Below are 17,324 nucleotides of genomic sequence, written 5' to 3' on the forward strand. Positions count from 1 at the left end.
TGGGAAGAGCTAAGAAGAGCACAGAGCTGGGCAGTGCTGGGCAATATTGAGGCTCACACTTGGCTGGTGTGTGTGGCTGCCAGGAGGAGGAATGTGGGGTGGAAGTCTGGGGGGTTACTCAGGGCCAGCAGGGCCAGCTGGTAAGGACCTCAAATGCCCCACTGAAGATGTTGCACTTTGTCAAGAGAGCAGTGGGGAGCCATTTAGGGGTTTCAGTCAGGAGAGTGATGCGATCACATGTGCTTTTCAAAAAGATCCCTCTGGATGCCCCTTGGAGGATAAATAGGAAGGAGTAAGACTGGAATCTTGAGGCCAGCCAGGGGACTGGTGTAAAGATGCAGAGAGAGATGCCAAGAGCCAGCCGAGAGTGATGCTGGGGGAAGGAGCAGAAGGGAGATCACGAGCTATTCTGTAGCAGATCAGTGGGACTTGGTGCTGCCTTTCTGGGATGAAGATTCCAGAAGCACAGCCCTGCTCCCTACGTTGTCCTCACTTTAGGCACATGAGGCCTCGCCTACTAACCTGCGAGCCCTCCCTCACGTGGAGGTCCGCCTCCTGTCCCACACCTTCCCCGCGGCCTCCTTCACCTCTTTGTTCCGCAGGCTGTAGATGACAGGGTTCAGCATGGGTGTGACCACAGCATAGAGGACTGTGAAGACCTCATCGGAGATGTGGGCCTTCTTGCTCTTGGGTTTCATGTACATGAAGATGACAGTGCCGTAGAAAAGCAGCACCACCGCCAGGTGCGCCGAGCAGGTGGAAAAGGCTTTGCGGCGCCCGGCGGCTGAGGGCACCCTCAGGATGGTGGCCAGGATAAGCGTGTAGGACAGGCAGATGAATGCCAGGGGCACGGGCAACAGCAGAATGGCGCCCATCAGCAGGAGAGCCTCGCTGACTGACGTGTCACCGCATGCCAGCTTCAGTACTGCCAGGATCTCGCAGGTGAAGTGACTGATGATGTGGTGACCACAGAAGGGCTGCCTCATGGCGATGACAGTCTCAGTCACCGATTTGAAGAGACAGAGGAGCCAGGCGGCTCCTGCCAGTAATAAGCAGAGCTGGTGGCGCATGAGCACTGGGTACCTGAGGGGCCGGCAAATGGCCAGGTAGCGATCGTAGGCCATGATGGCGAGCAGCAGACACTCTGTGGAGCCTGTGGACAGGCTCAGGCACATCTGGATGGCACAGCCAATAAAGGAGATGGTCTTCTGGGCTGACAGGAGGTGGACCAGCATCAGGGGCACGAAGGTAGACGTGTAGCAGATGTCCAGGATGGAGAGGTTGCCCAGGAAGAAGTACATGGGCGTGTGCAGGCGCACGTCCAGCACACTCACTGTCACGATGGCGGCGTTCCCCAGCAGGGTCACCAGGTACATGGCTGAGCACAAAAGGAAGAGCAAGTGCTCCAGGGCTGGGTAGCCAGAAAACCCTTTCAGAAAGAACTCAGAGACCTCTGTCCTATTGACTGGCTCCATACTGCAGGGCTCTGGAGGGACGCACAGCTGCAAATGAGGGAAAGAGGGTGCAGGATGGTGGGGAACCCACAGAGCCTCTTTTTGGGGTGAGGCATATTGCTAGGGTCTTTTCCAGCTCTGACACACACACTCCCTCTGTGACTTTGGGCAATCCCCGTACCCCTAGGCTGCAATTTGTCAATATGAAAATGATTTGGATCAGCATTTCCCTAAAAGTGTTAATGGAAATGTTAGTAGGCAATCTGAAAAATAAAATTGAGACAACACTGGGTTAAAGGGAAGTAAATAAAACTCTTTAGTGCAGGACTTCTCAGAGCCTTTAATGTACCATTGTGATCTGTGACTTTCCAAATGCAGTGTAGAACATGTGATCTCCAAGTTTATTTGGCCATAGACCCTCCCTTTACAGAGTGCCCATTAACCTACTGTAGATAAATATTCTACCAACATAGTTTGGGAAATAATGGGCTGGATCAGAGGCACTCAAATGCACAAGAATCACCTGGGCAGTTCGTTAAAACACAGGTTACTGGGCTCCTTCCCTAGAGCTTCTGACCCAGTAGGCCTGGGTAATACTGCTGCTGGCCAAGGTATCACACTTTGAGAATCACTGGGCTAGCTGGTCTCTGAGGGTCCTCCTGGCTTTAAGGAATCCTCTGAGCCGTTGCTTTTCACTGTTCCCATGAAACCTGACTTGTCTCTTCAGGTCAGTTCTGGACTCCATGCACGAAGCATACATTGTGCCTCAAGGGACTGCTGGCCTCTGGGCCTATCAGTGGGCTCGTCCACCTGTCCCCCCACAGGGCCTGCTTCATCAGTTACTCTGTGTGACTTGACCTTCAGAATATGCTTTCATCGTGGCCTTTTGAGCTACAATTTGATAGACCTCTTGGCTCAGCCCCAAATCTCCTATTTCCTCTGGGCCTGAGCCAGGCTGCTTTGACTTCAGGAACTCCTAGGGTATCAGCATAGAAGCGCCCTGAGAGGTTGACCCCTTGGTTCTCCCATTGTGCAGGTGGGGAAACTGAGCTCACACAATGGGTCTCTGGCAAGATGAGTCTCCAGTCCTCCCAACACTGTGACCCCTACACCATGATCAGAGCATATTTTTGCTCTGTCAAGCCCCAATGTTGGTGGTTCTTTTATCACATTAGATGGATGTCTTTCTCTACAGTTTTTCACCAGCTAAGAAGCATAAGAAACACAACCTTTCCTTTGTGTTTCAGGTACTTGGCACGATGTCAATAAACCCATGGGATGCACTGCCCAAACCTGGGTCTGGGTTGAGCACCAATTCCCTTTAATGACTCCCTTGCACGAGCCAATTTCTTTTAGTCCTCCCACATTTATTTGTTCTAGAATCAAGAATTGATTGAGTTCAGGCCGGCTGAGTGGCTCAGTTGGTTAAGAGTTGGCTTAAGAGCACGGGCTCTGAGCAACAGGGCCACTGCATGGGCCAGTGACATTGTGCCCGAGCTGAGCTGTTGCTGAGCTGCCAACAGGTGGCCAGATGGCTCAGCTGGTGTAACAACAAGATTGCCTGTTTGATGGTGGGCTTTGCCCACCCGCAACTAAGACTGAACTCGGCACCTTGAGCTGAGCTGTTGCCTGGATGGCTCAGTAGATAGAGCGTGCGCTCTTAACATCAAGCCTACATGAGATGGTGGCTACGCCCACCCGCAGTTAAGATTGAACACAGCACCTTGAGCTTAGAGGCCACGAACTGACAACCGGCAGCCAGATGGCGACTGGCGTCTTCTACAACGAAGATTGAAGAACAACAACTTGGCTGGTCCCCTTCCCCAATTCCCCAACACTGTTCCCCTCTCCCAATTCCCCAATAAAATCTTTAAAAAAAAATAATTGATTGAGTTCCTACCACATGCCAGGCATCATGCTAGGCATTAGGGGAACAAATGAGGACACGTGTGCTCCCAGGCCACTGAATCCAAACCATTCGCTGGCCAGAAGTCTTCTCTAATTTCCATGCCTAGCCTCATCCTGCTTCTGTTTGCATGCCTCTAGTGACAGGAAGTGTCTTACTCTCATAGACATAATTTTACACAGGGTCTAGCAATCTGGGCCCTACCTCAGGGGATAAAGGGCCACTTCTGCAGTAATGGGAGCCCTGACCTCACCCTGGGACCTCAGATAGAGGGTCTTGCCTCAGCTCTATTGTGTCTAGAAACATTGTGGGGTCAGGGGAGTGTGAGCTATGAGCTGCCTTCAAGTTTTAGCTGGGAAACGCTGAGGCTGGGTTCCTGGAGAGGCACCCCCATTCAGTAGAGTGTCAATAGCAGCAGGCACTGTGCCAGGGCTGGGCTGAGGTACAGAGTTGGTACTATGCTTTCCTGCAGCCTCTGTGACCAGGCCAGGCCACAGCCTTCTCTGCATATGGTTCCACACACTATAGTTTATCCCCTAAAGTCACTAGCAGACATCTGCAGCCACTGACTACCTGTTAGAAAACACATACACATACACCCACATAGGGTCAGCACATATGCACCCACCTACATGTGTGTGCCCAAACACACATTTGACACTCAGGTACACGCATATGAACCTATGAGTATGCATGTCACACATAGGCTCATGTGTACGTGGACGGTCATTCACATGAGTGTATGTACATGCATAGCAGGCACCCTCTCTCTCTTTCTCTCTCTCTCTCTCTCTCTTTCACACACACACACACACACACACACACACACACACACACACACACACTCCCAGAACCAGTAATGCAGACTGTTGGTTGGGCAGGACTACTGCTTCTTGGGAGGAAGTTCATGGAGACCAGGCAGGGTGTTAGTGGAAGTGTCACTAAAGAAGGAGCAACCCTCATGGGCTACCGTGTGTAGCCAGCAGCCAGCGTGAGCTGCCAGCGAGCCGCAGTGAGTGGCTGTCCAGAAGCCGGTGACTGATCTGCCTCGCCTGGGAAGAGCGCAATGATGGTGCCAACTTGGGCCAGTGAAGCAACGTCCTCCACAACTAGACTGAAGAACAAAACGACAGNTTCACAGCAAAATTGAATGGAAGGTACAGAGATTTCTCATAATACTCCCCCCCCCCCAACAGCTTCCCCTACTATCAACATCTGGCACCACAGTGGCACCTTTATTACTATCGGTGAACCTACTGGGCTGTCGGAAAAGTCATGACGCATTTTTGCAATGAAAAACATAGAAAAAAATACATCATGACTTTTCCAACAACCCAATACATTGACACATCATGGTCACCCCAAGTCCATAGTTTACATTAGGTTTGGCTCTTGGCGTTGGACAGTCTAAGGGTTTTGACAAATGTATAATGACATGCATCCACCATTACAGTGTCCTACAGAATAGTTTCACCGTCCAAAAAATCCCGTGTTTCACCTATTTATTTATCCTTCCCTCCTTGTTAGCTCCTGGAAACCACTGAACCTTCTACTGTCTCCATAGTTTTGCCTTTTCTAGAATGTCCTATACTTGGCATCATATAGTATGTAGCCTTTTCAGATTGGCTTCTGTCACTTATTTATATGCATTTTAAGATTCCTCTGTGTCTTTTCATGGCTTGATAGCTCATTTCTTTTTAGTGTTGAATAATATTCCATTGTCTGAATGTACCTTATTTTTTATGTATTCATTCATCTACCAATGGATATCTTGGTTGCTTCCATATTTTGGCAATTATTCATTTAAATGTATAAAGGAAAGCACTTCACTGTTTACATTTTTTTCTGTTAAATTTTCACCCAGATATACCTTATCTAAAAGGTCTGGCCTGCCCTCTTCAAATAGTTTGCCTAGTACTCAGTGCACCTTTGATCTAAAGACTTAATTCTTCAGGTCAGGAAAATTTCCGCATATCTTTAATGATTGTTTCTCCATGGTCTCTGTTATCTACTTCTGGAATGTCGATTATATGAGTATATTTGATTTCCTGGGNTCTGTTCCCCTTCCCCCAATTCCCCAGCTCTGTTCCCATCCCTCCAATCCCCAATAAAAATCTTAAAAAAAAAAAAAAAGGAGCAACCCTGAGAGTGGGGAGCAACCTCTGTCCGGGATGAACCAGGAGGACAAAGGAACCTCAGAACAGGGCCAAGATCACCAAACCAGCTCAGTGTCTGGTCTGCTTCCCATCCTGAGCGCTGAGGATCTGAACCTCCCTGCTCTACCTTTCTTCATTCAGCTGGGAGATGGGGCCTGTGGGAGAGGGGGACAGAAGTGATGTGGCCGCAGAACTCGGGTTCCCAAAGTAGGGCCAGGAAGCTTTGCGTGCTGAGCCCACAGTGTCCATTCTGCCTTCACTTCTCTCCTGGCCAAGTGCCACCTAAAATTCAGTTCAAATACCACCTCCCCTGGGGAGCCTTCCTTTACCTTCTCCTGGGCCACCTTGAGCCCTCTCTCCGCACCCCACAGCCCTGTGTTTATACCTCTACGATGGTGCTCACCTCTGTCACTTCCTGCAAGTTGCCTACCCCTGCCACCTTCCTCTTCTCCTCATCCAGGTTCTGAAGGCCAAGTTGAGGCGTCTGGCCTGGTCACAGCCAACTTCTTTCTGTCTCGTTGTGACTTCCTGGGGCTAAGACAAATTGGGAGTGAGAAGGCTGCCAAATAAGAGCTGTTCCTAGCTTACGTGACACTCACAGAGCTGGGAGGCATCTTACAGATCAGCAAGACCACTCCCATGTTATATGTGGGGAAACTGAGGCCCAGAGAGGGGAAGGGGCTTGCCCAGTATCACACAGAGAGTTAGAGGGGGAAGCCAGGGCTCCAGTACTTCCCTGGGCTCCTGAACCCAGCCTAGGCCCCTTCCCCTGCCTCCACATCCCCATGTCTTCACTTACCTTCAGGCTCTTCCGGAAGCAAGCCCCTGGCTCCCTGGGAAATGTCTGAGGATGTGAGACCAGACACCTTCTCTGACTGGAGCTGGGGGAATGCACGAAAGAAAACAGGCCGGAGCCTCCTCTCTACAGGGAACCCCAGTGCGAGGACATGGGGTTTCACACTGACTCAGCTTTCCAAACTAAGAAAACAGACCTAGGCTTTCAAGAGAGTTCAGTGAAGTGTTTGCAACTGGATAGAATTAAGTGGAACTTTTAGAATGTGGTGGAATTAGACAAAGTGCTTAGGCCTCAGCGGAGTTCTGTAAAGTGTGTCAGGTTTGGTAGAATTCGGAAATTCTGCTGGGCTAGAGGTGGAACAGGTCCCCAGTAGTTTACTGTGGACAGCCAGGCACTCCCTGACCTGGGAAGCTTCTAGCTCCATCCCGGCTGACAGCCTCCCAGGGAGCAGGCCAAATGAAAGAGGCACCTTTCAAAGCTTCCTCTTTGCCAAGAGACTGTGCGATCCCCAAGACAATTTAGAGGGAGAAGGGAAATGTGCCCAGCTTAGAAACTTTGGGGTACTTCAGGGATGATGTCCCAAAGACCCAATTATACAGAGTATATTTAAAAATCTTAATTGGTGTGAAAAAGTTGGAGAAAGTGGCTCAGGGCCAGGGATCCACCCTATAGGTCAGTCCCCAGCCAGTGCTGGCCCAGGGATGTTTACAGAATGAATAAATGAATGGATAAACAATTAAATGAATGCATAAGCAATTCTCAAAGAATACATTTAAGAATAAATGAATGAGTGAGTGAACAAACGATAGAGTTGCTTTCAGGAGAGTTAGAGGTCTTGGCTCAACTGTCATAAGGATCTTAAAAAAAATGCAAAATCTGGAAAGAATGTAATAGAGGAGTAAAAAGGATGAAGAGAAGCAACCTTTTAGACTATCAGAGCAAGGAAGTCCTATAGACCATCTTTACCAATCCTCATTGTATGGACAGGAAAAACACCCTAGAGAGGTCAAGGAACTGGCTCAGTGTCACTTAGTGAGGTAGACCATGGTCCTGGGCTCACTCTAGGACAATGATCTGTCCACCCTTGAATCATATATCCATCAATCAATGCAAAGCCAGCCTGCCCAGGTCAGTTAATGACTGGGCCTCTCACCTCTACCTGGACCCTCTTCTCGGTGCTCAAAACAGTCATCTAGAACGGTTCCTCCTGAGATGCCTTCTAGTTCTCAGAGTCCACGCCTCTGCGGGCTTACGGGCCTTTTTAATCAAATAAGGTTATTTTACTTTGGGTATTGTTACTATTGTTGGATTTTTATTTAACTATTTATTCAACTTGCCTCTCCCAGTGCCTTACAAGTGGGGTGAGTGAGATTGGGGTCCAAGTATCCTCTAACTGCTGCACCTGGGGTAGAGCCTCCACCTTATGAGAGGAGGTTGATGGGAGAAAGGAAGCCCCCAATCTCTCAGCCACACTGACCATAAATTTGGCTTCTGCAACTCAGAGTTGTAGGGGATTGGAAATATTGGTGGCCTGCCCTGCTGCATGATAAGTATTCTCTGTGAAACTGAAAAAATTGTGCAGCCTGCATTATTGGGTGGAGTGTTCTATAAATGTCAATTGTGTCAAGTTGGTTGGGAGTGGAGTACAAATCTTCTATATACTTCCTCATTTTCTGTCGGCTTGTTTTTCAGTGATTGAGGGAGGGGTAATGAAACTTTGACTATGATGATAGATTTGTCTACTTCTCCTTTCTGTTCTTTCAGTTTTTGCTTTGTGTATTTTGAAGCTCTGTTACTAGATACATAAACTTTTAGGATTAAGTTCTCTTGATGAATTGACCCTTTTGTCATTTTCAAATGACCCTCTTTATCCCTGTTAAAATTATTTTCCTCTAAAGTCTATTTCATATGCTATTAATATAGAGTTGGGTCTTTAAAAATTAAATATGACAAATGTCAACTATAATAAAAAACATATATATAGTCAAAGGATGTAAAGTACAGCAAACGGAATATAGTTAATAGTGTTATAATAGCTACGTATGGTGTCAGATGGGTAGTAGACTCATTGTGGTTATCACTTTGTGAGGTGTGTAAATGTCTAATCATTTACACCTGAAACTAATAATAATAAAAAAATTAAATCTGACAATCTCTGTGTTTTAATTGGGATGTTTAGACCATTTACATTTAGAATGATTATGGATATAGTTGGGTTTAAATCCTGTCTTGCTATTTGTTTTCTATTATCCTTTAAAATTTTGTTCTGTATTTTTTTGGATTAAGTATTTTTTATGATTTCATTTTATCTCATTTATTGGCTTACTAGTTATCTTTTATTTTTAGTGGTTGCTTTAATTATAATGTAATTTTACCTTTAATTAATATTACACCACTTCACCTATAGTGTATAAACCTTTGAATAGTGTACTTCCATTTCCCCTCTCCTGGGCTTTGAACTATTGTCATATATTTTCATCCCACATATGTTATATATCCTATAATTCTTATTACTTTTGCTCCAAACAATCAACTATTTTTAAAATTTAAAAGTTTTTAAATTTTTTAAAAAATTTAAAACTAAGACATTAGCATTGTTAAATGCTATTATTTAAACTACAGGCTTTATTCAAATTTCACCAGTTTTTCCACTAATGTCCTTTTTCTGTTCCTGGAGCCAATCCAAGATACCATGTTGCATTTAGTCATCCAATGTATTTTTTATCTCAGAAATTATATTTTTCATTTTTCAAATTTCTATTTGGGTGTTAAAAAATCCCCATTGCCTTTCCTTAATATGCGAGGTTTGCGTTTAATAAATTACAATATGTCTTATAGACATTTTCATATAATTATTTGTTTCTCCTAAAGTGGTACATAATATTCTATTGTATGAATATTCTATAGCTTATTTTACTATTTCTGTTGTTAGACATTTAGGCTATATCCAGTGTTTTTCTTTTGCCATGCAAACAATACTGCAAAGAATATTATTTTATACAACTCTTTTGGCACATGTATAGATATCTCTCTAGGATAGGTATCTTGATAGGAAATTATTGGATCAAAAGCACAATTATTTAAATTTTTGAAGATGCACTAAACTACCCTCAGAAAAGCTATGTTAATTAAAATGTCCACCAAGTGGGGCCGGCCAAGTGGCGCATTGGTTAAGAGCTGGCTTTGGATGCCAGAGGGCCCCGGTTTGGAACCCACATATGAGGGCCAGTGACACTGCCCTCTACAGCTAAGTTGCTGAACAATAGCTCGACCTGGAGCTGGGCTGCAGTGTGCTGCAGCCCCTGTGGCAGTGAGTTACCGTGTATAGCCAGCAGCCAGCGTGAGCGGCCAGCAGTCGCAGTGAGCGGCTGTCCAGAAGCCGGCGACTGATCTGCCTCACCCGGGAAGAGTGCAATGATGGTGCCAACTTGGGCCAGTGAAGCAACATCCTTTCACAACTAGACTGAAGAACAAAACAACAGCAACTTGTCTGTTCCCCTTTCCCCGATTCCTCAGCGCTGTTCCCCTCCCCCAATTCCCCAATAAAATCTTAAAAAAAAAAAAATGTCCACAAGTGCACAACAGTACCCATTTTTCTATACCTCGACAGATGCTAGGTGCTGTATCAGCCTTTTAAATTTTTCATTATGATTGATTAAAAAGGACATCTTGTTGTTTTATTTTGCATTTCTCTGATGGTGAGGAATGCTAAGGCAAAATTTCACATGTTAATTTTTGCTATTTAAAATTTCCTTTCTTTAAAATAGTGTCTTTCTTAAATTGTGTCTTCCTTTTCTTTTGCTTCTTCCTTCATATTTCCAATGTTTTAAGTACATTTTCCTTTCTATATTTTCTTGTAATACTTTTAGACTTTTGTTTTAAATTTTTACTTATTTTATCTGGATTGTATGTATGTATGTATGTATGTATGTATGTATGTATGCATGTATTTGTGCATTGAGTGAGTTAGGGTAAGTTTATTTACTTGCCCCACCAGAATTTATTGTAAAATAATTCTTTTCTCATTATTTGAAAATGCCGTCTTCATCATGTACTAATTTCTCATATATTTATGAGTCTCTTTCTAGATCCACTGTTATGTTCTAAAGAAATTTTATTGTCTCTTATTATCCTCCTACCACACTTTTTGAATCACTGTAGATTTCTAGTGCGTATTGATATCTGATAAGGCAAATTCCTCTTACTAGCCTTCTCCAATAAATTTTTTGGGTATTCTTGCACATTTTCTTTTCGAGATAAAATTTGCAATCAGCTTGTCAAATTTCACAAAAAATCTTTAGAATTTTACTCTTATTTTTTCTGGATTCTATGTATGTATGTATTTATGTAAGTATTTTGCCTTTATTGAGAGATTTAGGGGCAGAATTGACATTTTTATAAAATCCAGTTTTCTCATCTGGGAACATAGTTCGTCTCTCCATTAATCCAGGTTATTTACTATGTCTTGATCATACTTGTACAGCTCTTCTCTTTCTAATATATTAATGAAGTGATTTCCATCAATATATATATATATATATATATTCCTAATGTTAAACTCTCCTTGTATTTCTGGGATAAATGCTTCTTCCTTATGATGTTTTATTCTTCTCATAGGTGCAGGATTGATTTGGGGGTGAGCTGATGGGCTCCAGCTCCTGGGCTCCACCTGGTGGGCATCAGGCCATTCTTCACAACCTTTGAAGATGGGGGCTTGGCACAGATATAAAGTCCTAAATTCCAGGGCTTAGGCCCAGGCAGATCACTATGGCAGCAGGATGATAGATTTAGGAATCTGGTAAATATAAAATTTGCATGCCATCTGCCACTTTGGGTTCTACAAGTTTCTCACTGCTAGGAGACTTTGGGGAAAGAGACCATGTCTGTGTTAAAAGAATATTCTCTCAGAATCCAGCAATCTATTTATGGATATGTCCTATTCTCTAAGCTTTATAATTATCTTTATGTCATTTCCAGTGAGAATAAACTCTCAAATATACTTTCATGTTTATGAATTTGGATGGATTTTCATAACAATAAACTTACAAATCAGAAAACTATGTCCCAACTTTGGTCCAGAAAGTAAGAGCTTGAGTCCTTGGCACCAGCCCAGTTTGGAGGCTCAACAGTTGCTTGGCGATCTTCCTGAAAAATTGTAGAAGATAGAACGCGTGTAAGTTTAAATGAAAATAAATTCTTAATAGGACTGAAAAACCGGAGAGTTCCACCCTGAAAGAGGTATTCCTGAAAAATGGTAAGCAAGTGAGATTGGATTGTTGGAGGAAACCACAGCCAAACAAAGGGAATGGTTTTGTGGGCTTTCTGAACTCAGAGGCAACAGTTACAAGGAGCAAGAGGAAAGGTCTGAGGCAACCCTCAGGATGACTGGTTAGAAACTCAAATTTGCAGTATGTGGGCAGCTCCAGGTAGAGCCTCAGAGATATTTGTGCTCAGACTGAGTCAATCATTGTCAATGCTTGAACCAGTGACTCAGAGAAGTCCCTGGAAGAATGGGGAGCTACCACATCGAGTTGATATCCTCCCAGTAACACCTCCAGTCCCTCCATTATAATTCCTGGAGATAGGAAATGGAAGCTGAGTCCACAGACAGGCCAGCAGGGAATCTGAAATCAGATGTTCCCATCAATAAAAATCAGCACACACTTAAGGAAAACCAACACCATAAAAGAGAGAAACTAAACCCAATGAAGAGGAAATAACATTGAAGGAACAATTAATAAAGTAAACGGAAGACTTCTAGAGAAGTGTGATTAATATCATCAGAGGGACAAGAGTAGATTTTTCATTCATGGAAAAATAACAAGCTAACATGAAAATAAAAACCAATTAGAGATTCTGTTGATTGTTTAACTAAAAACAAAGAAACAACAAAACAAAACGAAAAAATCCTACAGAAGACTTTGTGAATTGGCTAAATATGAATGGACACATTTGAAGAGCAGATTATCAAGCCAGAGGATCAAGTTAAGGAATGCCGAAACGTAAATATGTGGAAAGAAATATCAAATGATATGAAATATAGTTCCATCATTTTCATCCCAAATAATAGGAATTGGAGGTGAATTGAATGGAAAGAATGAGGGTCAAAGGGAGAAATTATCTATTCTTCATCATCATCATCATCATCATCTGTATTAGCAGAAGAAAATTTATCAGGGCTGAAGGAATATGTTACTGTACAGATTGAAAGATCCCACCAAACAGATTGAAGGAATACAAACAAACACAAAATCATTCACATCGAGACATATTTCAGAGCTCCACTGAAGAAAATTCCTAAAGTCCTCCAGGGAGAAAAAACCAAATTTCTTACCAAGGATCAAAAATTATATTGACTTCAGACTTCTCATCCTATATTCACTTGTTTATTAGGCATTAAAAGGTAGGTTGGCTAAAACAAAGCTATTGGTTGAAAAATACCATCCCTTCTCTAATAATTTACAATACTATCTCATAAATCAAATTTCCTTGTATGTGTGGGTCTTTTTTGAGGTCTTTATGGTGGTCTGTTTGTCTATCATTGCAAAGATATTGCACTGTCTTAATAACAATAGCTTTAGAATAATTCTTGATATATGGTAAGATGAGCCCTCTTGCCTTGTTATTCTGCTTCATGAATACCTTGATGATTTCATAAATATTTTAGTATCAGCTTGACAAGCTTTAAAAGAAAAAACCTTCAGGGCCGGCCGAGTGGCGCAATGGTTAAGAACTGGCTTGGAACGCCAGAGGGCCCCGGTTTGGATCCCACATATGAGGGCCAGTGACACTGCCCTCCACAGCTAAGATCAACCTGGAGCTGGGCTGCCGTGAGTCTTCGGCGACAGCGTAGGCTGCAGCCCCTGTGGCAGTGGATTGCCATGGGCTACCCTGTGTAGCCAGCAGCCAGCGTGAGCGGCTGTCCAGAAGCCAGCGACTGATCTGCCTCACCTGTGAAGAGCGCAATGATGGTGCCAACTTGGGCCAGTGAAGCAACGTCCTCCACAACTAGACTGAAGAACAAAAGGACAGCAACTTGTCTGTTCCCCTCCCCCCAATTCCCCAGCATTGTTCCCATCCCCCCAATTCCCCAATAAAAATCTTTAAAAAAACCAACCAAACAAACAAACAAACAAAAAACCTTCAGTGTTTTTGTAAGAATTGCATTGAATCTATAGATTAATTTGGGGACAACTGATATTGAATATTCCAGTCTATGAACATAGTATATTTCTCCATTTTAAAATTTTATTTCTTATAAATATGTATTTTTATTGTGGTAAAAAACACATAACACAAAATTTACCACCTTAACCATTTTTAATGTACAGTTAGGTGGTATTAAATACCTTCATATTGTTGTGCAACCATCCCCATCACCAATCCCCATAACTCTTTATCTTGTAAAACTGAAAATCTACACCTATTAAACAATAACTCTTCACTCTCCCTTCCCCCCAGTCCCTGGCAGCCACCATTACAATTTATGCCTTTATGATTTTGACTACTCTAAGTACCAAATACAAGTGGAATCATATAGTATTTGTCTTTTTGTGACTAGTTTACTTCACTTAGCATAATATCCTCAAGGTTCATCTGTGTTGTAGCATATATCAGAATTTCCTTTTTTAAAAGGCTGAGTAATATTCTATTGTATGTATACACCACATTTTGCTTATTCATTCATCAGCTGATGAAAACTTAGGTTGCTTTCACATTTTAGCTATTGTGAATAATACTGCTATGAACATGGATATACAAATATCTCTTCAAGACCCTGCTTTCAGTTTTGGTGGGTATATTCCCAGAAGTGGAATTGCTGGATCATATGGTAATTCTATTTTTAAGTTTTTGAGGAAACTCCATACTGTTTTCCATAGCAGCTGTACCACTTTACATTCTCACCAACAGTGCACAAGGGTTCCAATTTCTCCACATACTAACACTTGTTTTTTGTTTTTTGATAGTAGCCATCCTAATGGGTGTGAGATGGTATCTCATTGTAGTTTTGATTTGCATTTCTCTAGTGATTTAGTGATATTGAGCATCTTTTCATGTGCTTATTGGCCATTCTATAACTTCTTTGGAGAAATGTTTATTCAAGCCCTTTACCTCCCTCTGAGTCCTCACAGCTTTATCTGTCCCTCAACCAAGGCATTCTGGGATCTACAGTGTTTTGGGAGCTCCGTGTCCTTCAACCAGAGTTATGCGGGACACCACCCACACTCCCCATCTCCCATAGTCTCAGCCCCCGAGGTCAGACCAGAAGGATGACTCATTTTTACTGGGCACTGCCCCCAGATTTCTGTTCCTCTGGCATTTTAGGGCCTGAGCTCTGGAGACAGTCTCCCAGAAGGCCAATTATTCTGGGCTAATTGAACACAGCCTTTGGCAGTCTTGGTAATCAGACAGGTTTCCTGCTGGGAGCCAAGCCCTTGAGTTTCCCTGACTGTCCCAAGCTGTCTTTCCCACCCTAAGGAGATATGGAATTGGATTATTTGACTCAGTACCCCTAGAAGCTCCTCATTCTTGCTTCCACAGACATAATGGTGCTGCCCCTGTGTGGGTTGGAAAACAGGTCTCAGAGTTCTTATCCAGAAGGAAGGAACAGGTGCGTCATTCTTCCTCTCCTTCTGGGTTTCTCAATAGTCACACTATTGGAGTTTTGGACAGGACAATTCTTCCTCACGAGGGACTATCCAACTCATTGCAGGATGTTTATGATTCCTGGCCTCGGTATGTGAAATACTGACCCCCTCTCCCCAGTCATCCTGACAACCTCAAACACCCCTAACATATTTCCAAATGTTTTCTAGGAAGGTTCTGCCCCGTATCTAACCCAAAAGGCACCACACAGACACCCACAAGCAAGGAGGTCACTGAGAGTCCCAAGATGCTGAAATAATCTGATGTTTTCAGGTCTGTCTTGGCTTGTCCCCAGAGCCTTGACCTTCAGCTCTCTGAGGCTGTAACTCTGTTTGATTCATCTCTGCCTCCTCAAGCACAGGGCTTGCTGGTCCAGAGCAGGTGAGAGCAAGCAAAGGAATAGGACCAGTGGTGACCGGATGCTCTAGAGAGGGTGCTGTCCAGTAGAAATACAATGCACGTCGAGTATGTAATTTAAAACTTTCTGGTAGCCACATTAAAAGGATCAAAAGAAACAGGTGAAATTAATTTCAATAATATATTTTATTTAACCCAATACATAAAAAATTATCATTTAAAAATGTAAACAGGATAAAAATTATGAATGAGGTATTTTACATTCTTTTGTGTACTGTTTGAAATCTGGAGTCTATATCACACATACGGAACCTCTCAACTCAGACTAGCCACACTTCATGTGCTCAGTAGCCATGTGCTAGTGGCTACCATATGGGGCAGCACTAGAAAATTCCAGTCTCCTACTTCCCCCCGCTCAACTATTGCCTACTTCTCACCCCCTCAACTTTTTGTGTGTGTGAAAATTTTCAAACATATAGAAAGACTGAAAAAATTGTAGCATGAATAGCCATACGCGGATACTTAAAACCTAGTTTCTACAATTGTTAACCATTTACTAAATTTGCTTTATCATATATCAGTTCATCTATCCAACCATCTTATCTTTTGATTATTGCCTACTTTTAAGCAGACATTATTTGTCTGTGTGTATGGAGGGTAGGTTGGAAAGCCACTCAGGAAACTATGATCTCTTTGAACATTGTTCTACAAAAGCCTAATCAGTTTTTCAATTTTTTTTTTTAGGGCAAAAGCCCTTCAAAGACTCTTCCCAGTACCTCTCCATTACCCTCTCATGTCCTCCTGTTCCTCACATGTGGATTCTCAGAAACATGGTTTCTCTCCCACTGGAGGGCAAACTTTCCGAGGGAGACTTCATGACTTGTTCAGTTCCATGTCTCAGTCTAGCACAGTTCGCCATGGATCAGGTAGGCTTTGGGGTCTGGAAGGCCTGGGCTTGATTCTGGCTCTGCCACTTCCAAGCTATGTGACCCACAACCAGTGCTTTAACTCTCTAAGCTTCATATGTAATGTAAGAATTATAGAGATAAGTTAGTAAAGTGTAATTATTGTAGCAAGCATTGAAAGAGTAAGTTGGGGAGGAAAGGGAAAGGAGTTTATTGCTAATAAATGACTCCCTCTTTTGCATTTTCCTGAGGCCCTATGAACACTTAGGTCCCAGAATTTACCTGGTACCTTGTAATCATTTCCATTTTTGTCCTCCCTTGTAGGTGAAAAGTGCCTGGAGGGCAAGGACTGTGTCTTTCTTCTCCCTAGTCTGGGCACTGAACACAGGACCTGGTTAAATAGATCTTATTTAAATAGATGAATATAATTCTAAGTGTCACAATTATCTTTAGATGATGGGTGGTTTCAGAAAATTACAGAGACTTGGAGAGGACAGACCCTTAGACAGCAAGCACAGATTCCATCTGCCTCCTATCTGTCGCTCATTGTGCACAGGTGAGACTGAGGCTTGAGAAAGTTTTACTACGTTTGTCCACATGTGCATGTCTAAAAGCCCACAGGCACGCCATCCAGGGGCAGTGTGGAAACACAGTTGCCTTGGGTTAATCAGCTCCCACACATCCCTGAGGACAGCCAACCTGATATACTTCTTCTATTTTTTGGCATCTTTAAGCTGATACCAATCGAGTTTCCGATTCTGGCTCTCATCCTTGGTGAATGAGGTGGATTGCTTGGCTAGGATTCAGATGTATTCTATTTGGGTGGGCATGGTTTCTGAATATTTTTGTAAAGCTGCTATGACTTTTGTTGCTTTCATTATTATACAAGTAACATGTGTATTGTTGAAATTTTAAAAATATAGATTTATGGAGCATTAGTCTCTCAATAGTCTACAAAAAATATAAATATATTATTTATTTTTTAGAATTTTGAGATTTGTCCATAGTGGTTTTGTGCTAATGGTTGTCAGGTTTGGTATCAGGGTTATGCTAGTTTTATAAAGTAAATTATATAAATTTTAAAATAAAGGAAGGTTTCTTTCT

At 43.0% G+C, this 17,324-nt stretch overlaps 1 protein-coding gene across 1 annotated transcript in view; it reads right to left on the reverse strand.

Annotated features, from left to right (window-relative positions):
• Positions 1-536: 536 nt before the first annotated feature.
• The window catches only part of LOC109393777 (olfactory receptor 13J1-like), an 18,285-nt gene continuing 1,497 nt past the window's right edge, over positions 537-17,324 (reverse strand). Inside the window, exons 2-4 of the mRNA XM_019663354.1 lie at positions 11,359-11,457; positions 5,920-6,050; positions 537-1,502 (exon numbers count right to left, since the gene is read on the reverse strand). Of these exons, the coding sequence (XP_019518899.1) occupies positions 537-1,475 (939 nt within the window). The 5' untranslated portion in view covers positions 1,476-1,502; positions 5,920-6,050; positions 11,359-11,457. The remainder of the gene's footprint in view (positions 1,503-5,919; positions 6,051-11,358; positions 11,458-17,324) is intronic.

The sequence above is a fragment of the Hipposideros armiger genome, unplaced genomic scaffold (genome assembly GCF_001890085.2).
Source record: "Hipposideros armiger isolate ML-2016 unplaced genomic scaffold, ASM189008v1 scaffold_388, whole genome shotgun sequence".
Taxonomy (NCBI): Eukaryota; Metazoa; Chordata; class Mammalia; order Chiroptera; family Hipposideridae; genus Hipposideros; species Hipposideros armiger.